Source organism: Musca domestica, unplaced genomic scaffold (assembly GCF_030504385.1).
Source record: "Musca domestica strain aabys unplaced genomic scaffold, Musca_domestica.polishedcontigs.V.1.1 5, whole genome shotgun sequence".
Classification (NCBI taxonomy): Eukaryota; Metazoa; Arthropoda; class Insecta; order Diptera; family Muscidae; genus Musca; species Musca domestica.
Window position 1 is genome coordinate 5,841,395 of NW_026712346.1, and position 25,847 is coordinate 5,867,241.

The window sequence follows — 25,847 nt, forward strand, 5'->3', positions numbered from 1 at the left end:
ACGGTTCTATTTGGTTAGGTAAAGCAAATCCGTATGGTCGAATCATCATGAGAAACGAAATGAGAATATTTCGATCACATTTTTACTTTCTTTTCGTCGACCTTTGAAGAGCGTTTCGCATCATTGCCTACGTTGTTAGATGTCTTATTTATTTCTTATTTCTCATTTGAAATGTGCACACGGTGCTATTCTTGTGATATTGCGTACTCTGAGATTGGAATATTGGATTTCTCGTATGAAAAATCTCATCCGCTTGGTAGTAAAGCGTTGAAGGTCTGCATTTTTTGAAAAAATCCACTTGCCGTCAATTCATGGCTGCACTTCCCCCAGAAACAAAAACTCTTGATCGGCCATTCACATACAGTGTTGCCAACATTTTGAGAGCTAGAAGCGTAATTAAAAACCAGAAAAGCGTAAATGGCGCAAACACTTTCCTTAAAAAAGCGTAAAAAGCGTTATGTTTTTTTTTTTTTTTCTAAACCAAATGCAAAAATTGTCAATAAAACACTTTTTTTAAATAAATACTGTTTAGGTCGTATCTTATATAAACATTTCATGTATAGGGCATACATATTTTAAAACAAGTAAAAAAGCAGTAAGTTCGGCCGTGCCGAACTTTGAATACCCTCCACCATTTGGAACGAATTAATAAATGTACAAAAAAAAAAAAATAAATAAAACAAAATCCATTAAAAATTCTGTTAAAATCTTAAAAATACCCAATATCAAAGATGCCAATATATGGAGGATATACGATATTGTGAACATATATAGACAATTCTATTTCAGGGGGTAAAGTACTCACTAAGATCTTCTTGTGTAGAATTTTAGACAATTCCAATGAAAATGTGGCTAAAATCATCAAAATACTTTTTACATGTAGTTAAAACTTGCAGACATATACATTTTTACAAACAATAATGTTCATCCTTAAACACATAGCTTCAAATGCAGTTTAAGTTCTGTAAACTCGTACAACAAAGCAGACATGTATGAACTTTCGTTTTATTCTAGTTCATTTTACTTTTTCTTCAATTGGTTTATAATACACAAAATTTTTCGTTTTATTTTGGTTTACTAAAAAAGAGTTACATGTAAAAAAAATAACTTCAATGACAGGAATGAAAGACACGTAAAGAATTTGCAGTAAAGAACTTGCGACAAGTAGATGCCATGCTATCAAAATATTCGAATGTATAAACATTGCCAAATTTGAAAATCTAAAACGCGCTAAAAGCACTAACAGAAAGTAAGAAAAACGTACGTTCAGTGCTTTTTTTCGTTTCGCGCTATGCCCACTATTTTGGCGTTTTGGGGGGTCTAAAAAGCAGCGAAAATCATTAAGTTGGCATCGCTGTTCAAATATACTGGCGTGGACTTCACAGGTTCATTTGATATGAAATCATACCCTGGTCGGTTTTGTCGCCTCACTGTGTCCGATTTGTCGATTGCTAATTTCTTGGTCGCGTTGCATAGATTCTTGCTCGTCAAAGTTGTCTCCGTTCCATTTTTTCGGATAATGGAACAAACTTCGCGAGTCATTTAAATAAGTTTTAGAGAATTCTTGTAAGAAAGTACAGGTTCCGTTTCTTCCGCGTTATCAGATCAGGGGCCTATCGTGGCTGGTGCCCCTCACATGGGGGGTTTTGGGAGGCTGGAGTAAAGACCTTCAAAGTGCATTCTCGAAAATAAAATTCACGTTCGAAGAATTACCTACCGTTTTGGCTACAATAAAAGCCTGTTTCAACTCTTGTCTTCTTTGCGCGATGTCGGACATTTCAGGCGAAATAGTCGTGTAAACCAGAAGATTTTTTATTGGGGCAATTTGATTTAGATTGAAAACGCCTAAATGACGCCTATTTACATGGTAAATGATAAACGTTGGCGCCAACGCCGCCTTGCTTCTCAATCAGAGAGTCTATTTTCTTCTATCGCTCCGATTGGAACGAAGGATCTCCACGTAATTGTGCAAATACAGGTAATATCGTTAGGCCAACTCCCTTTTATTTATTAATAATAAATTCTGGCTTTTTCCTTAATTTTATATTTAAAACTAACCCCGCATTTATTTCGTTTTAGATCTGGTTTGCTTCGAATTTCCCCATTTTCCCCGCATTGGAGTTTACAATAGTTTCGTTCTGTATTTTCTCGGAGCGCAAAACGAAACAAAACCGATATTACGATAACGGGATTTGTTTTGTATTTCGTACTGTTTGTATATGTGCGTGCAAACGGAAACAAAACGGAAATATACACTGCTGGATGATGGAAAATTGGAAACGAAACAGTACATTATAACAATGTACAAACTAAATCCTTTTCATTAATTTATTATGTCCAGCAAACAATTGAAAAAAGTTCAAAAACAATACTTAGAATAACATAATTTCTGACAGCAAACGTTTGAAAACGTTTCATGGCGATTCTTTGGCAAACGATACAGCTGAAAAACTCACTGCCGAAATACATTATGACAATCGTATTGGTTGTGTACCTCTGTCATGGAAATGTTTGTGGTTTTTGTTAGAGAACAAAATGATTGAAAAAAAAAAAAACATTTTAAGTTTGTGACTTTGAGTTGGCGGTACGTTAATCGTTTCATTTGTTTTTGTACGCTGCCATGCAGATAAAAGTTCGTTTAACTTTGATAAAATATTAGCCAAATCTGTTAATTGGAGCACAAATAAAGCAGCGGTTTGTGTCTTCGCTAGGTAAATTCGAATTTATCTAAATGGACATTGTTTCTGTTTCATTAAGAAAATTACTTCTGTTTATAATTTTGTAAAAAACATTAAGTTCGGCCGAGCAAAACTTTTAAAGCCCTCCACCATTGGGTAAAGAAATACTTTTATATAAAAGTATCTGAATCCAATCGTGTTCCACTTTAAACTACAAATACCAGTAAGTCCGTTTAGATAATGATGTTAAACTTTTGAAAAAAACAATAAAGTGGGTGAGGCCATTATATGGGGGCCATACAAAAACGGGAACCTCTATAGACAATTTTATACATCAAGAATTGTCATCAACCAAATCTTCTTAAATACCAAATTTGAAACAATTTCGTGGGTGTGACTAGGATTATCAAAATATCGAACCATCCTAGATAAAATATAAATTGTTCTGCAAAATTGAAGCTCTACGTCAAATTATGTGGGCTGTATCGTGATTTCAACAGACGGACCGACAGACAGGCTGACGGACATTGTTAAATCGACTTAGAATTTTATGCTGATCATGAATATATATACCTTATGGGGTCTACGACGTATATTAAGGGATGTTACAAACTGAATGACAAAGTTAATATACCCTCCTTTTTAAGGTGGAGGGTATAAAAATAACAATTCTCTTACGTTCAATACAACGCACAGTGGGGTGAGATGCCCAACAACGGAGATTAATTCAGGGAAGCATTCTATCGTTCTGAAATTTTGCTCAGACATTCATATTACTTCTAATATGTTTGGCATTAAAAATATGACATAACGGTCCACGTTTCGATAGCGTTACTTCATGATTTTTGGTATTTTGAAGGTTTCGGCCACAATTTCACACCCAATCATGAGTATCTTGACATTTTGAGTTCGGAGCGGACAAAATCACTGCCTGCTAAATTTTGTGAAGATAAATCCACTATTAGTATTGACCATATATAACGGCGCTTCTAAATTTTAGATATTGACCATGTATAGCGGTACTTCCAAATTTTAGTTATTTTGGAAATCTCTCCATGGAAAACATATAATGCCATTTCCTAATATTAGGTATTTTGAGGGTTTCAGACGCAGTTTTTTTAAACTTATTATTTGGTATTTTGTTTCCCAATGGAAGGAAGGAAAAATTACAAAAATTGCCTATAAAAAACCAAAATTTGAGTAAAGCCAGAAAAATAATTTATCCTTTGTAAAACCTTCTAAAATCTGAAGACAAAAAGAATACATATTTTTATGAGAAAGGAATAATTATAAAAAATATGTATACAAAATTGGTTGGCAATTAAGCATTCCGAAATTCTGAAAAAGGAAAATCATCCTCCCCTAAATCTCTCTCATTGTCTTTAATTGGATCATTAGTCAAAATTGAGGGTGAGGCAAGTAACCTCACCAATGACTTTTTAAAGAGACTGGAACGTTTTTATATATAGTTTAGAATTTCAGTTAATAACAGGATAAAAACGCAAGAGAAACTTTTTTAATAAAGAGCAAAAAAAAAACAAATAAAACAGAGAACTAGATCAAAGTACATTCACCGCAGAATCAGTTGACTAATTTCACCATTTTTTAAATTAATCATAAACGGCATGAGTTTTTTTTTTTTTTTTTTTTTTTTGATTATGAATGATGACATTCCATACTAAAATACAAAATTAAAATTTTAAGACCTTCTCGATATTATTTTTTTAAAACTCCATATACTTTTCAGATATGGCGACAATATGGTAATATTTTAAATTAATTTTTAAAATATTTTGACATCATTATTTTAAAACTTTTTTATTCAAAAACACTGTATTCAATGTTTCAATTTCAAATGATCACTTTTGATGAGAAAAAAAAACTAAATTATTGCACTTTAAAAAAACCAAAGATAATTTTTTTTCCTTCTTGCGAAAAAAGGAACTATTTTTCTTAACTTTGCCACTGTTGTGTAATTAGAAAACTAAACAAGGTATGACTTTAAAATTTTCGGTACTGATGTAGAATTTAGTGTTCTATAATAATTTAAAAACATTTATTCCAAAAGACGAATTTTATTTTTCAATTAATCTCCGTGTTTTGTGATATCACCCCCCTGTGCATTATATTCCTTGTAAAAGCAATGCACGATTTTTGTGTTTGGTGGTATGAATTATATTCACATGCACAGATTTATATGATAGTATAAATAGCTCTTATTCCAAAATATATAACAAATATATATAAATGTTACCTATAGCCATATGTTTCCAAGAGCCACCTTAAAACAGGTGGCAATATTATAGATCCTAAAGCACTTCCAGAAATACATAGTCCATTCGCAAGTCCACGATATTTCACGAAATAAGACGTGACAATATATACTGTAGGGGGGAAAGATAAACCAGCACCGATTCCAACTAAAAGGCCGTAACTAAAATTTGGGATATCATTTATATTATGTGTTTAATTATTTTCCACCCTTAACAAACCTTATATATAAATACGTTACAGACGATGCCCAATATGATAGTATCATTCCAAGAGCAGCAGAAGCTCCTCCAAGTAGTGTCACTGTCCTGTATGAATATTTTACAGAAAGAATACTAGAAACAGGACCTGTGTAACATATGTTTAGTATAGTTATTCTTTCAACATATTGTCTTGTACTTACCTAACGAACTATACAAAAAATAACATAAAGCTGGAATCCACGCAGCTGTGGCAGGGGATGCTTGAAAAGCTTCTAGAAATTCAACAAAGAGGACACCAAAACTTTTTATTGTTCCAGGTATTAAAATATTAACCATCATAGAACCAGCCAATACTAACCAACCCCAACCACCATCGGGTGGGACGAGTTCGTACTCGATGATTTCATCCTTTGATTTTGAACTTAAGAGAGCAACTGAAAATATAAAATAGAATTCAAAGTTATTAAGTCATATATTAGGAAAATTTCACGATTTGAAAATAGTTCTTTACATCTTAGTTTTAAAAATACAAAGTGGGTGTGACTTCAAATATGTCTGAACGTCCGATACGATAAATTCCATATTTAACTAGCCAAGACACAACCGTAATATATATATATATATATATATATATATATATATATATATATATATATATATATATATATATATATATATATATATATATATTCGACCGATTTCGTTCATTTGACGCCTCAAACACAATATGAATGTTCGATTCCAATGAAATTTGGAATGTGTGACGGGATTCAATCCGAAAATAAATTTGTCTAATTATATTGAAATCGGTTCAGATTTGGATATAGCTCCCATATATATTTTCGGCCGATTTCAAGCATTTGATGCACCAAACACGCTATGTATCCCCAATTTCAATGAAATTTGAAACGTGTGATAGATTTTATCAAAAAAATTGATTTCCCAAATTATATTGAAATCGGTTTAGATTTGGATACAGCTCCCATATACATTTTCGGCCGATTTCATGTATTTGGTGGACCAAACACGATATGTATTTCCAATTGTAATGAAATTTAAAATAAGTAACGGAATTGGGAGCCAAAATGAATTTGTCAAATTAAATTGAAATCGGTTCAGATTTCGATATAGCTCCCATATATATTTTCGACCAATTTCATGTATTTGATGCACCAAACACGCTATGTATCTCTAATTTCAATGAAATTTGGAATGTGTAGCGGAAATTAAAACAAATATACATTTGTCAAATTATATTAAAATCGGCTCAGATTTGGATATAGCTCTCATATATATTTTCGACCGATTTCATGTATTTTATTCACAAAACACGATACGTATTTCCGATTCCAATGAAATTCGGCATGAGTGGCTAAATTTGGTACAAAAATAAATTTGACAAATTATATTCAAATACGCTCAGATTTGATTATAGCTCCCATATATATACTCAGCCGATTTCACATATTTGATGCACCCAAAGCGAGAGAGACAAAATCTGGCACCAGAAAAAATTGTCAAATTATATTGAAATCAGTTGATGTTTGGGTATAGCTAACATATATATTTCGGCCGATTTCATACATGTTATGCACCAAACACGATATATATGACCGATTCCATTGAAATTCAGAATGTGTCGCAGAATTTGGTTACAATAATAAATGTGACAAATTAATTGGAAATTAATTAAGATTTGGATATAGCTCCCATATATATATTATCGGCCGATTTTACATATTTGACGCACCAATTTCAATGAAATATGAAAGGTGTGGCGGAGTTTGGTGTAAAAGTATTTTTTTTTAAATTATATTTAAATCGGATCAACGAAGTATGTTGCTATCTCGAATTCATTAATTGCAATAGAAATGCCACTCAACTTCAAAAGAATGCAGTTTACCGCACGTTTGGTATTTGCTATGAAATAAATAAATCCGAAGGACAAACCCTTCGTGTATGTATGTCATGTTACTGCTTTTCTAATGGTTTTGGTTATGTACGCATTAACGTAATGCAATAATTTTTTTTAATTTTTAAATATGTTTATTTTTTAACCAACATATATTCGTAAATACAATTTTGAATGCATATAAAATCAGAAGGGGTAGCGAAGCGCACCGGGTTCAGGTAGCATATATATGTATATATATATATATATATATATATATATATATATATATATATATATATATATATATATATATATATATATATATATACATATTTATATATATATATATATATATATATATACATATTTATATATATATATATATATATATATATATATATATATATATATATATATATATATATATATATATTAATTAATATTAATATTATTAATTTTTGTTTGTTGGTAATTGAATCAGTTGAGAACGGCTGGTCCTTTCTATTTCTAATTTATTATACTTTATTTATAAAAAAATAGCGTAAAAAGAGTATACCAACACATCAATTAAGAACTGCTCGTCCGATTTTACTCAAAATTTCTTTTGGAACAGTGGAATGGAAAAAAAAATTATAAATCGAAAGTTGTTTTTTTGATATGGAATTTTGTGAAAAATTGCTTCAGACCGCCATTGAAATTTATTTTTCATATTTTTTAACTTCAATATCTATAAAAGAGGGAAATGTTTGTATTTTTGTTGGTTTGTAATTTATACATTCGAAAACCGCTGCACAGATTTTCCTGAAAATGTCCAGGTACACTACACCTAAAGTAACATTTTTGAAATTCCGCTTGAAACTGGAGGTATAGCATCAGAATCGGAGGTACCTCCCAAAAATTTAGATTTTATATGCACATATCTATTGATTGATTACAGATACAGTCTCCGAATTTAGAATGCGCCAAACTATAAAAAAATCACCAAATTATATTGAAATTGGTACAGATTTGGATATTGCTCCTATATATATTTTCGGCCGATTTCACATATTTGATGCACCCAACGCGATATGTATGCCCGATTCCAATGAAACTCGGACAAAGACGAAATTTGGTACCAAAAAAACGTTTGCCAAATTATATTGAAATCGGCTGAGGTTTGGGTGTAGCTCCCGCTACGTACGTCCTATTTCAATGAAATATGGAAGGTGTGACGGAATTTGGCGTAAAAGTAAATTTTTCTCAGCTGTTTCTGGCATGTTCACGCGTTGGTAAACCGAGGTATTTGTTTGTTGACGCATTAAAGTATTATAATAATTATGTTTTTTGAAAATTTTTGAATTTGTTTCATTAAAAGGTTTTATTTAGCTCACCCCGTTTGTTTTATTATTTATTCTTGTGTCAAATTTAGTAATTCAAATTTCACCATCTTCCTGACAACCGATTAATCCGAAAATTTGTATACACTTTGGATTTTGGTGACAATGCAATTATGTTTATTCATTATCATTATAAATCCAAGTTTTATTAATCCCATCAATATGGGTATCAAATGAAAGGGGTCAAAAAGCAGAATACAACATAATATAAAAAATTGAAATCCAAGATGGCGGCTGCTCCCAAATTGGCGGATAACGTAGGATTTTTCAAAGGGCTCAAAAAGCAGAATACAATATACTATAAAAATTGAAATCCAAGATGGCGACCGCTTTTAAATGGATGATGTTCATCAAAGATGCTATGTTTTTACGCAACAGTGTTGTTTGTTACATTACCGGTGGCTGCATAAATAACACCATAAAAAAATGATGTACATATTAGACACATATGCACACACACATGCACATATATGCAGCCACCGGTAAATTCCAATGCTGAATTCAAATAAATAAGCATCGTCACCAGCCAAAACAGGTTTGCTGTGACGATGCAAATTGGAGTTAGACGAGTTCTGTCTCGAATTTAAAAGCGCGTACGCAAGTTTCCCCCCGAAGTGAACAGTGCCCAAAAACAGAAAAAAAACAAAGTTTCAACAAAAAAAAAAACATCATACAAAAAACATAAAACATTGTACAAAAAACCAAAACCAATTGAACAAAAAAAAGTACAAATAAACAAAAAATTTGTAAACAACACATTGTACAAAAAAAGTAAAAATTAATTGAACAAAAAAAACCTAAAACTAGAACAAAAAAGTGTGAACGAAGCAAATTGAATTTTAAACATTGAAATAAAAAAATACGAAAAAACGTAAATAAAAACAACATCTTTTAATTAAAGAAAAAAAAATAAAAAAAAGGTGAAGTAAAAAACATTTGGTCCTCCAGAGCCGGAGCATAAAGTGAAGTTTTTAAAATATTAAAAACAAAAAACAAAGTATTAAGTGGACAGACACAGTGAAGTGAAACAAAAACAAAAGTGCATAATAAAATATAAATAAATAAATTAACAAAAAGTGCAACCAAAAGAAAAAGTGAAAAAAAATAGAAAATACACTGTGCTACAAAAAAGTGACATTAAACAAACAAATATATTACAAATTTACTACAAAAAAGGGACAACACACAGTGCTACAAAACAAACAGAAAATACACAGTGCTACAAAAGTGACATTAAAAAGTGATACAAAGTGACATTACACGGTGCTACAGAACTAAAAGAAATTACACAGTGCTACAAAAATAAACAAAAATTAATTAAATTTTTTATTTTTTCGTTAATAAAAAAAGGTCTACACAAAAGACAAAATACAACAATAAAAAGTGTAACAAAAAGTGACAGTACACAATATCACAAAAAACCCAAACAAAATCCAGAAGTACGCAAAATTGTGGAAGCTGCCAGAAGACCACGAAGGACTCCGGCAACACAACAACAATAGTAACAACAACAAGAGCAACACTACAACAACGAATTTTTTGAGACCCAAAGGCCAAATCAAAGTGAGTACTCAATCAAATTTATTTTGTTGGACATAAAGGGCATACCGGGAGCCGGCAAATCCTCAATATTTGCATTGACCCGAAGATTCCCATATCTTGAAATCTCAAGTTGACACTTTTTAAAGTTGCTGCGTTGCCTCTAAGACACTTTTTTGAGAAAATTTCCCTTTTTGGAGCCATTTTGTAAATATAGACTCACATAAGCGCAATAAGTACTTATAAAATAGCGCGAATTTTCATACACATAAATATATAATATTGGAATTTGCTGAACGTGCAGTTCAAAAAATAAATAAGCGCCATATTGAAAAAAATCAAACATTCTTATTGGAAAATTGGCGTCACTTGACACACATATAAACGCCATATTGGAAAAAACATTCTTATTGGAAAATTGGCGTCACTTGACACACATATAAACGCCATATTGGAAAAAAATCTAGCGTCACATAAAAATATATAATCGCCATATTTTTAACTTTTTTGGCGTCACAAAAATACATAAGCGAAATACATAGCAACCGTTTGGTGGACAGACGGATTTTGCAAATAATAGCGTCTAGTGGACGGACATGAAACAATACTTAACCTAGAATTTTTTGTCGGGATTTTTGAAAAAAAAAAATTAGATTGGCGTCTGTGGACAGACAAAAGAAAAAAAATCGATCCCATATATAATATAACACATTTTTATTATATTTTACAAATATCTTAAAATTTTTAAATCAAGAAAAACATTTCTGAGACCCAAAATTTATTTCTGGATTTTTTCGCAGAAATATTTTGCTGGTATTTTTTTTTTTTGCTTTTTGCTAAAACAAACATTTTGAAAGAATTTGCTGAACAAAAAAAGTTAGATTTTTGTGGAAATTTTAATTGGAGTTTGACACAACAAACATTTTGCTGGGATATACAAATTTTTTGGAAAATTTTGCAAATTATTGGAATTTTTCTGGGAAAAAAAATTTTTGTGGAACTTGACCCAATACTAGCACCTTGTGATTTTAAATTAATTACCTAGCGTTTTTAGAAAACTTGTTGCTTCAAACAAATTTTCATAGCAATATTTTTGTCTCGTCAAAATTTAAAATTACTCCTGCAATTTTATGGTAATATTTTTGAGGATTCTTTGTTCGACAACCCAGCACACATTTTTATTTCAATAGAAAATATTTTTCATTTTTGGAAATATTTATTGAAAATTTTCATTTTCTACAATTTTACTGCTGGGAAAAAACCCTCGTTGGTGGAAAATCAAAAATCTTTTGGTCGTGTTTGTAGCGTTTTTTTTGCCTGTACAATCCTCATCTTTATTCTTTTTGGAATAATATTGATTATTTCTGGATTTTCTTAAAATAAAATATCCCTGTGAGTGGATTTCAAGATATTTTATGACACCTTGGTATATCTTGATTGAGTTTGACTTCTCTGGACAACCCAGCAAACATTTTTAAACAAAATTATTTCGGCGTCTCATACAAAGTAAAGTTTTTGGGATTTTGCAAGAACTTTCAAGTCTTTGGAACAAAACGAAATATAATTCGACCCAACCAAAAATTGAACATAGATTTCGTTGATCAAATTGAAGAAGATAGCTTATCCTTATTTTTTAAAAATAAAAATTTGGATAAAAGTTTGAATCTTATTCCAAGTCAATCCTTTTCATTGGGTTGCCTTTCCTTTTTTCAAACAACAAAATTTCGGTAAAGGTTAATACTCAGTCATCAAGATGGATAAGACCCTAAGCGAAAAATTCGCAAACTGCGTCAACGATCTTCAGGATTACATTTCAATTTTTTCAATAACCAAACCGGATGACACGGTTCATACTTTGGAGACAACACGTATGGAGTTGGATTCTGCATGGGACCAGGTGAAAAGGGCATATTTAGACTGCCGTGATTATGTTCCAGAGGAAGGAGGAAAAACCATCGACAAAAATAAACTGAGGAAACATTATATGGATACCATGGGATCATATAAACAGGCGCTGAGTTCAATAAATGGACAAATTCAAAATATTTTGGATGAAAAGGCACAGGAGAAAATGAAAAGAGATTCAGAGATGTCACAGCAAGGAAAGGAAGTGGATTTTACGCCAATATCACGGCTGCCGCCATGCGACACAGACACTTTTAAAGGGGGTTATCGAGAATGGCCGACTTTCAGAGATTTATTTTCGGCAATTTACATAAACAATTCAAAATTAAGTAATGTCGAAAAGTTATTCCATTTGACTCAAAAGACAGCAGGAGAAGCACGAGAAATTATAACGCATGTTCCACTAACTAATGATGGATTTGCACTAGCGTTGAAAAATCTTACGGATCGTTATGAAAACAAAAGGATGCAAATTAATGAAGAAATTAAAACACTTTTTAATCTACCTGGTGTTTCTACAGACTCAAGTCACACTATTCAAAAACTACAACGCACTGTAAATAGCTGTATTCAAACCTTGGGGATGCTTGACGTCGATGTAAAAGGATGGGATCCGATTTTAATATACATTTGCTCAACAAAATTACCTAGAGGCTTCCTAGAAGAATTCGAGAACTCATTAAGCGATTGTAAACAAATACCAAAATGGGAACATTTTGACGATTTCTTAACAAACAAATTCAAAACCTTGGAATCTGTAGGGAATATAAAACCCTCAACATCAAAATTTGCTCAACAGAAGCAAAATAACATCAATAAACCTAGATTTTTGAAAACATTTCAAACAAATGTCGCAAAAAATACAACCAATTTTGGAGGAAGAAACAACTTAGCACAACCTCAACAAAATAAATCACAAAATATTCAAACATGTCAAGTCTGCAAATCAAATCATTTTATCAGGGATTGCAGCGAATTTTTAAAAAAGAGTGTAAATGACAGAATTCACACTGTGAAAACGTCACACTTATGCTACAACTGCTTGTCTTCAAACCACGGAGTAAGAGATTGCAAAAGTCGCTTTGGTTGTCGTATTTGTACTATGAGACATAATACTTTGTTACACAAGGGGTCGGAAACCCAAACCACAAACACATACCTAGCTCGAGTGGAAGCACAACCTAGTACCAGTGCTGCTGCTCTTTCAACTCACATACAGTCCACTACCAACCTAGAACCAACTACTATTACCACTTTGACCCTCCAAGATGAGCGAATTAGTGAGCAACAATCTGGAGGAACTCTACTTTTCACAGCAATAGTACAAATTGAAACCAAAGGACAACTTTACGATGCCCGAGCTCTAATAGACTCAGGATCACAATCCACTTTTATTTCTGAGAAGATGAAAAACCTCTTGAAATTACCCACAAGGAACAATCTAGTTCATATCACCGTCCTTAGTCGATTTGTAGCCGAAACATCTACGAAATCTTGCTTGTTTACTATGAGATCCAAATACGACCCTAGCTTTAAACTGGAAGTATGGGCTCCAGTTTTAAAGAATTTACCTTCAAATCTACCACCACTAAACTTAGATGAATCACAACTTCGAGATGTAACAGCATTAGAACTGGCTGACCCGAAATTTTACGTTAGTCAACCCATTGATTTACTTATTGGAATGGACATAGGATCATTAATATTCACACTTGGAACTCCGATGAGAACATTTGGATCAATTTTAACTCAAAAAACCAAATTTGGATGGATAGTTGGAGGACCCATACCGGGAAGCACTCTTCAACGAAAACAAATATCACTTCTAAATACAACATCAATAGAGAAAGTACTTACACGATTTTGGGAGGTGGAAGAGACCCCTAAAAAAGTTTTACGGTCAGAAGAAGACCAATTTTGTGAACAAAATTTTACTGAAACAACAATACGAAACAAGGATGGAAGATATGTGGTGACTCTCCCATTCAAAAAATGCGAAGAATTAGGAAATTTCCGAAACATCGCCAATTCTATCAATTCTACAGAATGGAGAAAAAACTTATGAAAACGCCTGAGATAAAAGAACAATATGATGCCTCAATACTTGAATATTTAGAACTTGGTCATATGCGGAGGATCAATCCGGATGAAAGAGAAGAAATGCCCAATTATTATCTACCACATCATGCAGTAATTAAGCCAGATCGAATCACGACAAAGTTAAGAGTCGTCTTCAATGCTTCTTGCCCATCATCAAACAAAACAAGTCTCAATGACATATTGTTTCCGGGACCCATTTTACAACAAGATTTGGTACTACAAATTCTAAAATGGAGATTTTTTAAGTATGCTTTTAACGCCGATATTACTAAAATGTATAGGCAAATACTGTTGGATTCAACTCAAACAAAATATCAAAGAATTCTGTTTAGAAAATCTCCAACAGACCCAGTTGAAGACTATGAATTACTAACTGTAACATTTGGAGTAAATTGCGCACCGTTTCTGGCACTGAGAACTCTTATGAAATTGGCAGATGATGTTCAAGATTCGTATCCAAGAGCTGCAAGAATTATAAGACAAAATCTTTATGTGGATGATGTACTTGCGGGTGGACACACAATCGAGGAGACTATAAAAGCTCGGAAGGACTTAGTAGCAGCGCTCGAATCCGCTGGATTTCAACTTATGAAATGGGCCTCAAATTATCATACAATAATAAAAGATATTCCACAAGAAAATTTATTGCCTCTTAACTGGTTGGATATCTCTGAAGATGCGTCCACGAAAACGTTGGGAATTCGATGGAATATATCAGGTGATTTTTTCACTTTTACACCTCCAACCGTGGAAAACAAAAACATTTACACAAAACGAGAAGTTTTATCAACTATAGCCAAATTGTTTGATCCATGCGGATGGCTAGCGCCAATAGTGGTCGTAGCAAAACTGATAATGCAACAAATCACCCATATAAATTGGCAAAACTTTGTCAAAAATAGCAATGATATTAAATCTCTCAGAGTTCCAAGATGGATACAGTTTACACTAGATGCTTCTGTTGAGATTCGTGGATTTTGTGACGCATCGGAGAGCGCGTATGGAGCAACGCTATATGTTCGGATTGAAAAAACTGACCATACCACACACACCTTTTTATTAGCAGCAAAGACTCGTGTAGCACCAATCAAAAAACTATCAATACCAAGGCTCGAATTATGTGGGGCAGTATTACTTTCCAAATTAGCAAAATCTATTACAAACAGTCTACAAATATCAAAATATTCAACACATTTTTGGACAGACTCTACTATCGTCTTGGCCTGGTTAAAAAAGCCTCCTTGTCACTGGAGCACCTTTGTGGGAAATAGAGTCTCGGAAATATCTGATAATGTTGGGCAAGAAAACTGGAAACATGTTGACTCTGCAAGCAACCCAGCTAACATTGCTAGTCGTGGATGTTCTCCAACTGAACTAACGACTCATGAGCTCTGGTGGCATGGACCTCAATGGCTCAAAATGCCAAAAGATCGTTGGCCATCGCAAGATATCCCAAACGACACAAATTTAGAGGCTAAAGCTGTAAAAGTTCTGACTATATTTCAAGAAAGAGATGATCCATTAAAAAATTTCTCATCATTGGCAAAAGTCTACCGATCATACGCCTATGCTCTGCGATTTTGGAAAAATACTGGCGCAAATCGGCAAAATCTTCGCTCCTCATCAATAGATCTTACCGCAGCCGAAATCCAAGATGGAAAACGATCTTGCATAATTTGTACACAAAAATTCGTTTATGCAGATGAATATAATTCACTAATGAGAAAGTCTCCAATTTCTCCATCTAGCCCTCTATTGACGTTAAACCCGTTTCTCGACTCAAAGGGTATTATTCGAGCTAATGGCAGATTAGTTCAATCTCCAGCCCTTACATATAGCGAACGACATCCCATAATACTACCACACGGAACTACCCTTAGCAAATTGTTGGTCGAATTCACTCATAAGATCACTTTACATGGTGGTAATCAATTGATGACCCGAGTGCTAAGATCCGAATTCTGGATATTTGGACTCAAATCTCTGGTTAAACAAACTATACGAAAATGTCGAATCTGCTTAATTCACAAGAAACAAACCCAAACTCAAATAATGGCCTCGCTGCCACCCGAACGTACTTTTCTGTCTCGACCCTTTACAAACACTGGGGTAGATTTTGCAGGACCCTTTAATATTAAAAGTTATTCAGGAAGGGCTTGCTTTATTACAAAAGGCTATGTTTGCCTGTTCGTCTGCTTCGCCACCAAGGCTATACATTTAGAACCAACTAGCGATTTATCTACTTATGCCTTTCTCGCCGCTTTCTCCAGATTCATAAGTCGGCGAGGTTGTCCGTCTTGTATATTTTCCGACAACGGAACCAATTTTGTGGGAGCGGTCGATCTATTAAAGCGAGATCGATTAGCTTTCATGAAGAATATTCAAAGTAGCACAATCCAAAACAATTTCAATCAAAATCTTACTTGAAAATTTATCCCGCCTGGCGCTCCGCACATGGGCGGTTTGTGGGAGGCCGGCGTTAAATCGTTTAAAATGCATTTGCGAAAAAGTATTCCAAAAATGAATTTCACATTTGAAGAATTTACAACTATCTTAGCAAGAATTGAAGCCTGCCTTAATTCGCGACCCTTAAGTCCTGGTAGCGATGATCCAAATGACCTTTCCCCGTTAACTCCTGGTCATTTCTTAATTGGAACATCAATTCTTACTCCTGCTGAACCCGACATTTCCGACACAGATCTTAGTCTAGTAAATCGTTGGAAACGACTCAAAGTTATTTCACAATACTTTTGCAATAGGTGGAAATTAGAATATCTCCACGAACTTCACAGAAGAACTAAATGGAATCGTGAAAAGGAGAATATCAAAGAAGGAGATTTAGTAGTCATAAAGGACGATAGGTTGGCTCCAAATGAATGGAAGTTGGGTCGAATTGCAAAAACATATCTCGGTAGCGATCAGAATACGAGGGTTGTAGACTTACGGACATCAAGTGGCAACATTAGCAGACCTATCACATAAATTGTCAAATTGTTTTCCGACTGACTAGCCGGAATCCTACTTAAAAAAGAACATAGTACTCGCCTTTGGTTTTTTTCAGATATGGCTGCCTACTTGCCCAATCAAGACTGTCGTTTAGATGATCGCAGCCGCAGTCCCAACCAATCCGCACGTCCAACAGCGAGAAGTTCTAGCAGACCCAGACGCCCAACCGAACCCATTCCCAGCAGACCGGCTCATAGACACCGCAGACCCAGTTCCACATCGCCAGAAAGACGTCAACGAAGCCGCTCCGCTGCAAGATCCCGCCAACGCCAAGAACGACCCAGCTATTGGCAGTACTCCTGTGGGTTGTGTCAGGAGGACCATGCCCTCAGTGCTTGCGAGAGGTTTCGCCACCAGACCCCCTTCCAGCGCTATGAGACTGTGGAGCGTAGGGGGTACTGCAGAAATTGCCTTGCCAGAAGTCATTTGGCCCCTGACTGTCCGTCGTTGACTGGTTGCAGGAGGTGCAACAATCGGCATCATACGCTGCTACACGGGGCGTCTCAGCTGGAGGAAGTATCTCTAAACGTGGAAGTTGTAACAACACCAAACTTTGCGTGGGATTTGGTATTTGTGTCAACGGCTATGGTGCACATCAAAGCTGACAAAATAGAGGGGTACACCATGATAAGGGCATTAATCAGCCAATCAGCGACGATGTCCAAAATATCGTATGCGGCTTTCCGTAGATTGGGCTTACAATCGCGGATTTACAAAGGGCAGCGATTTACCACCTTTACGGTTTCGCCCCGCCGCACAAACAGCCACTGGAGTCTTAGAGTCAATGCCTTGATAATCGAAGATTTGCCCAGGCGCATTTACTCGGACCCGATCCTCGAGGACCCCACAAGAAGTTTCAGAAATTGCGCCCTAGCCGACCCTGATCCCCGAGGCAACAATCCCGTCGATGTGGAACTGGGTGCTGACGTTTACTCAGCCATAAGGAAAGACGAGTGCAAGGAGGCTGGAATTGGAGATGTCCTGGCCTATGATACCCAACTGGGTTACGTGTTTGCCGGTCCAATAAAAAATATGCCAAAAATATAAAGAACAATATTGTATTTCAAAAATGAATGTAAACACTTGTCATTCGGGGGCCAGAAATGTTCATCAAAGATGCTATGTTTTTACGCAACAGTGTTGTTTGTTACATTACCGGTGGCTGCATAATTTCTCCATCTAGCCCTCTATTGACGTTAAACCCGTTTCTCGACTCAAAGGGTATTATTCGAGCTAATGGCAGATTAGTTCAATCTCCAGCCCTTACATATAGCGAACGACATCCCATAATACTACCACACGGAACTACCCTTAGCAAATTGTTGGTCGAATTCACTCATAAGATCACTTTACATGGTGGTAATCAATTGATGACCCGAGTGCTAAGATCCGAATTCTGGATATTTGGACTCAAATCTCTGGTTAAACAAACTATACGAAAATGTCGAATCTGCTTAATTCACAAGAAACAAACCCAAACTCAAATAATGGCCTCGCTGCCACCCGAACGTACTTTTCTGTCTCGACCCTTTACAAACACTGGGGTAGATTTTGCAGGACCCTTTAATATTAAAAGTTATTCAGGAAGGGCTTGCTTTATTACAAAAGGCTATGTTTGCCTGTTCGTCTGCTTCGCCACCAAGGCTATACATTTAGAACCAACTAGCGATTTATCTACTTATGCCTTTCTCGCCGCTTTCTCCAGATTCATAAGTCGGCGAGGTTGTCCGTCTTGTATATTTTCCGACAACGGAACCAATTTTGTGGGAGCGGTCGATCTATTAAAGCGAGATCGATTAGCTTTCATGAAGAATATTCAAAGTAGCACAATCCAAAACAATTTCAATCAAAATCTTACTTGAAAATTTATCCCGCCTGGCGCTCCGCACATGGGCGGTTTGTGGGAGGCCGGCGTTAAATCGTTTAAAATGCATTTGCGAAAAAGTATTCCAAAAATGAATTTCACATTTGAAGAATTTACAACTATCTTAGCAAGAATTGAAGCCTGCCTTAATTCGCGACCCTTAAGTCCTGGTAGCGATGATCCAAATGACCTTTCCCCGTTAACTCCTGGTCATTTCTTAATTGGAACATCAATTCTTACTCCTGCTGAACCCGACATTTCCGACACAGATCTTAGTCTAGTAAATCGTTGGAAACGACTCAAAGTTATTTCACAATACTTTTTCAATAGGTGGAAATTAGAATATCTCCACGAACTTCACAGAAGAACTAAATGGAATCGTGAAAAGGAGAATATCAAAGAAGGAGATTTAGTAGTCATAAAGGACGATAGGTTGGCTCCAAATGAATGGAAGTTGGGTCGAATTGCAAAAACATATCTCGGTAGCGATCAGAATACGAGGGTTGTAGACTTACGGACATCAAGTGGCAACATTAGCAGACCTATCACATAAATTGTCAAATTGTTTTCCGACTGACTAGCCGGAATCCTACTTAAAAAAGAACATAGTACTCGCCTTTGGTTTTTTTCAGATATGGCTGCCTACTTGCCCAATCAAGACTGCCGTTTAGATGATCGCAGCCGCAGTCCCAACCAATCCGCACGTCCAACAGCGAGAAGTTCTAGCAGACCCAGACGCCCAACCGAACCCATTCCCAGCAGACCGGCTCATAGACACCGCAGACTTCCCAGTTCCACATCGCCAGAAAGACGTCAACGAAGCCGCTCCGCTGCAAGATCCCGCCAACGCCAAGAACGACCCAGCTATTGGCAGTACTCCTGTGGGTTGTGTCAGGAGGACCATGCCCTCAGTGCTTGCGAAAGGTTTCGCCACCAGACCCCCTTCCAGCGCTATGAGACTGTGGAGCGTAGGGGGTACTGCAGAAATTGCCTTGCCAGAAGTCATTTGGCCCCTGACTGTCCGTCGTTGACTGGTTGCAGGAGGTGCAACAATCGGCATCATACGCTGCTACACGGGGCGTCTCAGCTGGAGGAAGTATCTCTAAACATGGAAGTTGTAACAACACCAAACTTTGCGTGGGATTTGGTATTTGTGCCAACGGCTATGGTGTACATCAAAGCTGACAAAATAGAGGGGTACACCATGATAAGGGCATTAATCAGCCAATCAGCGACGATGTCCAAAATATCGTATGCGGCTTTCCGTAGATTGGGCTTACAATCGCGGATTTACAAAGGGCAGCGATTTACCACCTTTACGGTTTCGCCCCGCCGCACAAACAGCCACTGGAGTCTTAGAGTCAATGCCTTGATAATCGAAGATTTGCCCAGGCGCATTTACTCGGACCCGATCCTCGAGGACCCCACAAGAAGTTTCAGAAATTGCGCCCTAGCCGACCCTGATCCCCGAGGCAACAATCCCGTCGATGTGGAACTGGGTGCTGACGTTTACTCAGCCATAAGGAAAGACGAGTGCAAGGAGGCTGGAATTGGAGATGTCCTGGCCTATGATACCCAACTGGGTTACGTGTTTGCCGGTCCAATAAAAAATATGCCAAAAATATAAAGAACAATATTGTATTTCAAAAATGAATGTAAACACTTGTCATTCGGGGGCCAGAAATGTTCATCAAAGATGCTATGTTTTTACGCAACAGTGTTGTTTGTTACATTACCGGTGGCTGCATAAATAACATCATAAAAAAATGATGTACATATTAGACACATATGCACACACACATGCACATATATGTAGCCACCGGTAAATTCCAATTTGTACACAAAAATTCGTTTATGCAGATGAATATAATTCACTAATGAGAAAGTCTCCAATTTCTCCATCTAGCCCTCTATTGACGTTAAACCCGTTTCTCGACTCAAAGGGTATTATTCGAGCTAATGCCAGATTAGTTCAATCTCCAGCCCTTACATATAGCGAACGACATCCCATAATACTACCACACAGAACTACCCTTAGCAAATTGTTGGCCGAATTCACTCATAAGATCACTTTACATGGTGGTAATCAATTGATGACCCGAGTGCTAAGATCCGAATTCTGGATATTTGGACTCAAATCTCTGGTTAAACAAACTATACGAAAATGTCGAATCTGCTTAATTCACAAGAAACAAACCCAAACTCAAATAATGGCCTCGCTGCCACCCGAACGTACTTTTCTGTCTCGACCCTTTACAAACACTGGGGTAGATTTTGCAGGACCCTTTAATATTAAAAGTTATTCAGGAAGGGCTTGCTTTATTACAAAAGGCTATGTTTGCCTGTTCGTCTGCTTCGCCACCAAGGCTATACATTTAGAACCAACTAGCGATTTATCTACTTATGCCTTTCTCGCCGCTTTCTCCAGATTCATAAGTCGGCGAGGTTGTCCGTCTTGTATATTTTCCGACAACGGAACCAATTTTGTGGGAGCGGTCGATCTATTAAAGCGAGATCGATTAGCTTTCATGAAGAATATTCAAAGTAGCACAATCCAAAACAATTTCAATCAAAATCTTACTAAAAAATTTATCCCGCCTGGCGCTCCGCACATGGGCGGTTTGTGGGAGGCCGGCGTTAAATCGTTTAAAATGCATTTGCGAAAAAGTATTCCAAAAATGAATTTCACATTTGAAGAATTTACAACTATCTTAGCAAGAATTGAAGCCTGCCTTAATTCGCGACCCTTAAGTCCTGGTAGCGATGATCCAAATGACCTTTCCCCGTTAACTCCTGGTCATTTCTTAATTGGAACATCAATTCTTACTCCTGCTGAACCCGACATTTCCGACACAGATCTTAGTCTAGTAAATCGTTGGAAACGACTCAAAGTTATTTCACAATACTTTTGCAATAGGTGGAAATTAGAATATCTCCACGAACTTCACAGAAGAACTAAATGGAATCGTGAAAAGGAGAATATCAAAGAAGGAGATTTAGTAGTCATAAAGGACGAAAGGTTGGCTCCAAATGAATGGAAGTTGGGTCGAATTGCAAAAACATATCTCGGTAGCGATCAGAATACGAGGGTTGTAGACTTACGGACATCAAGTGGCAACATTAGCAGACCTATCACAAAAATTGTCAAATTGTTTTCCGACTGACTAGCCGGAATCCTACTTAAAAAAGAACATAGTACTCGCCTTTGGTTTTTTTCAGATATGGCTGCCTACTTGCCCAATCAAGACTGCCGTTTAGATGATCGCAGCCGCAGTCCCAACCAATCCGCACGTCCAACAGCGAGAAGTTCTAGCAGACCCAGACGCCCAACCGAACCCATTCCCAGCAGACCGGCTCATAGACACCGCAGACTTCCCAGTTCCACATCGCCAGAAAGACGTCAACGAAGCCGCTCCGCTGCAAGATCCCGCCAACGCCAAGAACGACCCAGCTATTGGCAGTACTCCTGTGGGTTGTGTCAGGAGGACCATGCCCTCAGTGCTTGCGAAAGGTTTCGCCACCAGACCCCCTTCCAGCGCTATGAGACTGTGGAGCGTAGGGGGTACTGCAGAAATTGCCTTGCCAGAAGTCATTTGGCCCCTGACTGTCCGTCGTTGACTGGTTGCAGGAGGTGCAACAATCGGCATCATACGCTGCTACACGGGGCGTCTCAGCTGGAGGAAGTATCTCTAAACATGGAAGTTGTAACAACACCAAACTTTGCGTGGGATTTGGTATTTGTGCCAACGGCTATGGTGTACATCAAAGCTGACAAAATAGAGGGGTACACCATGATAAGGGCATTAATCAGCCAATCAGCGACGATGTCCAAAATATCGTATGCGGCTTTCCGTAGATTGGGCTTACAATCGCGGATTTACAAAGGGCAGCGATTTACCACCTTTACGGTTTCGCCCCGCCGCACAAACAGCCACTGGAGTCTTAGAGTCAATGCCTTGATAATCGAAGATTTGCCCAGGCGCATTTACTCGGACCCGATCCTCGAGGACCCCACAAGAAGTTTCAGAAATTGCGCCCTAGCCGACCCTGATCCCCGAGGCAACAATCCCGTCGATGTGGAACTGGGTGCTGACGTTTACTCAGCCATAAGGAAAGACGAGTGCAAGGAGGCTGGAATTGGAGATGTCCTGGCCTATGATACCCAACTGGGTTACGTGTTTGCCGGTCCAATAAAAAATATGCCAAAAATATAAAGAACAATATTGTATTTCAAAAATGAATGTAAACACTTGTCATTCGGGGGCCAGAAATGTTCATCAAAGATGCTATGTTTTTACGCAACAGTGTTGTTTGTTACATTACCGGTGGCTGCATAAATAACATCATAAAAAAATGATGTACATATTAGACACATATGCACACACACATGCACATATATGTAGCCACCGGTAAATTCCAATTTGTACACAAAAATTCGTTTATGCAGATGAATATAATTCACTAATGAGAAAGTCTCCAATTTCTCCATCTAGCCCTCTATTGACGTTAAACCCGTTTCTCGACTCAAAGGGTATTATTCGAGCTAATGCCAGATTAGTTCAATCTCCAGCCCTTACATATAGCGAACGACATCCCATAATACTACCACACAGAACTACCCTTAGCAAATTGTTGGCCGAATTCACTCATAAGATCACTTTACATGGTGGTAATCAATTGATGACCCGAGTGCTAAGATCCGAATTCTGGATATTTGGACTCAAATCTCTGGTTAAACAAACTATACGAAAATGTCGAATCTGCTTAATTCACAAGAAACAAACCCAAACTCAAATAATGGCCTCGCTGCCACCCGAACGTACTTTTCTGTCTCGACCCTTTACAAACACTGGGGTAGATTTTGCAGGACCCTTTAATATTAAAAGTTATTCAGGAAGGGCTTGCTTTATTACAAAAGGCTATGTTTGCCTGTTCGTCTGCTTCGCCACCAAGGCTATACATTTAGAACCAACTAGCGATTTATCTACTTATGCCTTTCTCGCCGCTTTCTCCAGATTCATAAGTCGGCGAGGTTGTCCGTCTTGTATATTTTCCGACAACGGAACCAATTTTGTGGGAGCGGTCGATCTATTAAAGCGAGATCGATTAGCTTTCATGAAGAATATTCAAAGTAGCACAATCCAAAACAATTTCAATCAAAATCTTACTAAAAAATTTATCCCGCCTGGCGCTCCGCACATGGGCGGTTTGTGGGAGGCCGGCGTTAAATCGTTTAAAATGCATTTGCGAAAAAGTATTCCAAAAATGAATTTCACATTTGAAGAATTTACAACTATCTTAGCAAGAATTGAAGCCTGCCTTAATTCGCGACCCTTAAGTCCTGGTAGCGATGATCCAAATGACCTTTCCCCGTTAACTCCTGGTCATTTCTTAATTGGAACATCAATTCTTACTCCTGCTGAACCCGACATTTCCGACACAGATCTTAGTCTAGTAAATCGTTGGAAACGACTCAAAGTTATTTCACAATACTTTTGCAATAGGTGGAAATTAGAATATCTCCACGAACTTCACAGAAGAACTAAATGGAATCGTGAAAAGGAGAATATCAAAGAAGGAGATTTAGTAGTCATAAAGGACGAAAGGTTGGCTCCAAATGAATGGAAGTTGGGTCGAATTGCAAAAACATATCTCGGTAGCGATCAGAATACGAGGGTTGTAGACTTACGGACATCAAGTGGCAACATTAGCAGACCTATCACAAAAATTGTCAAATTGTTTTCCGACTGACTAGCCGGAATCCTACTTAAAAAAGAACATAGTACTCGCCTTTGGTTTTTTTCAGATATGGCTGCCTACTTGCCCAATCAAGACTGCCGTTTAGATGATCGCAGCCGCAGTCCCAACCAATCCGCACGTCCAACAGCGAGAAGTTCTAGCAGACCCAGACGCCCAAGATGGATACAGTTTACACTAGATGCTTCTGTTGAGATTCGTGGATTTTGTGACGCATCGGAGAGCGCGTATGGAGCAACGCTATATGTTCGGATTGAAAAAACTGACCATACCACACACACCTTTTTATTAGCAGCAAAGACTCGTGTAGCACCAATCAAAAAACTATCAATACCAAGGCTCGAATTATGTGGGGCAGTATTACTTTCCAAATTAGCAAAATCTATTACAAACAGTCTACAAATATCAAAATATTCAACACATTTTTGGACAGACTCTACTATCGTCTTGGCCTGGTTAAAAAAGCCTCCTTGTCACTGGAGCACCTTTGTGGGAAATAGAGTCTCGGAAATATCTGATAATGTTGGGCAAGAAAACTGGAAACATGTTGACTCTGCAAGCAACTCAGCTGACATTGCTAGTCGTGATGTTCTCCAACTGAACTAACGACTCATGAGCTCTGGTGGCATGGACCTCAATGGCTCAAAATGCCAAAAGATCGTTGGCCATCGCAAGATATCCCAAACGACACAAATTTAGAGGCTAAAGCTGTAAAAGTTCTGACTATATTTCAAGAAAGAGATGATCCATTAAAAAATTTCTCATCATTGGCAAAAGTCTACCGATCATACGCCTATGCTCTGCGATTTTGGAAAAATACTGGCGCAAATCGGCAAAATCTTCGCTCCTCATCAATAGATCTTACCGCAGCCGAAATCCAAGATGGAAAACGATCTTGCATAATTTGTACACAAAAATTCGTTTATGCAGATGAATATAATTCACTAATGAGAAAGTCTCCAATTTCTCCATCTAGCCCTCTATTGACGTTAAACCCGTTTCTCGACTCAAAGGGTATTATTCGAGCTAATGGCAGATTAGTTCAATCTCCAGCCCTTACATATAGCGAACGACATCCCATAATACTACCACACGGAACTACCCTTAGCAAATTGTTGGTCGAATTCACTCATAAGATCACTTTACATGGTGGTAATCAATTGATGACCCGAGTGCTAAGATCCGAATTCTGGATATTTGGACTCAAATCTCTGGTTAAACAAACTATACGAAAATGTCGAATCTGCTTAA

The 25,847-nt window shown here is 36.9% G+C and overlaps 2 protein-coding genes across 2 annotated transcripts in view; one reads left to right on the top strand and one right to left on the bottom strand.

The window, feature by feature from the left end:
• The window catches only part of LOC101895336 (monocarboxylate transporter 13), a 76,877-nt gene that overhangs the window by 24,977 nt on the left and 26,053 nt on the right, over window positions 1–25,847 (bottom strand). The window contains exons 3-5 of the mRNA XM_059128249.1: window positions 5,353–5,586; window positions 5,171–5,297; window positions 4,933–5,112 (exon numbers count right to left, since the gene is read on the bottom strand). Of these exons, the coding sequence (XP_058984232.1) occupies window positions 4,933–5,112; window positions 5,171–5,297; window positions 5,353–5,586 (541 nt within the window). The remainder of the gene's footprint in view (window positions 1–4,932; window positions 5,113–5,170; window positions 5,298–5,352; window positions 5,587–25,847) is intronic.
• LOC131805022 (uncharacterized) lies at window positions 19,203–20,493 on the top strand. Its single transcript, XM_059128250.1, has one exon. It carries the CDS (start codon window positions 19,474–19,476, stop codon window positions 20,464–20,466), a length of 993 nt encoding a protein of 330 aa, XP_058984233.1. The 5' UTR covers window positions 19,203–19,473; the 3' UTR covers window positions 20,467–20,493.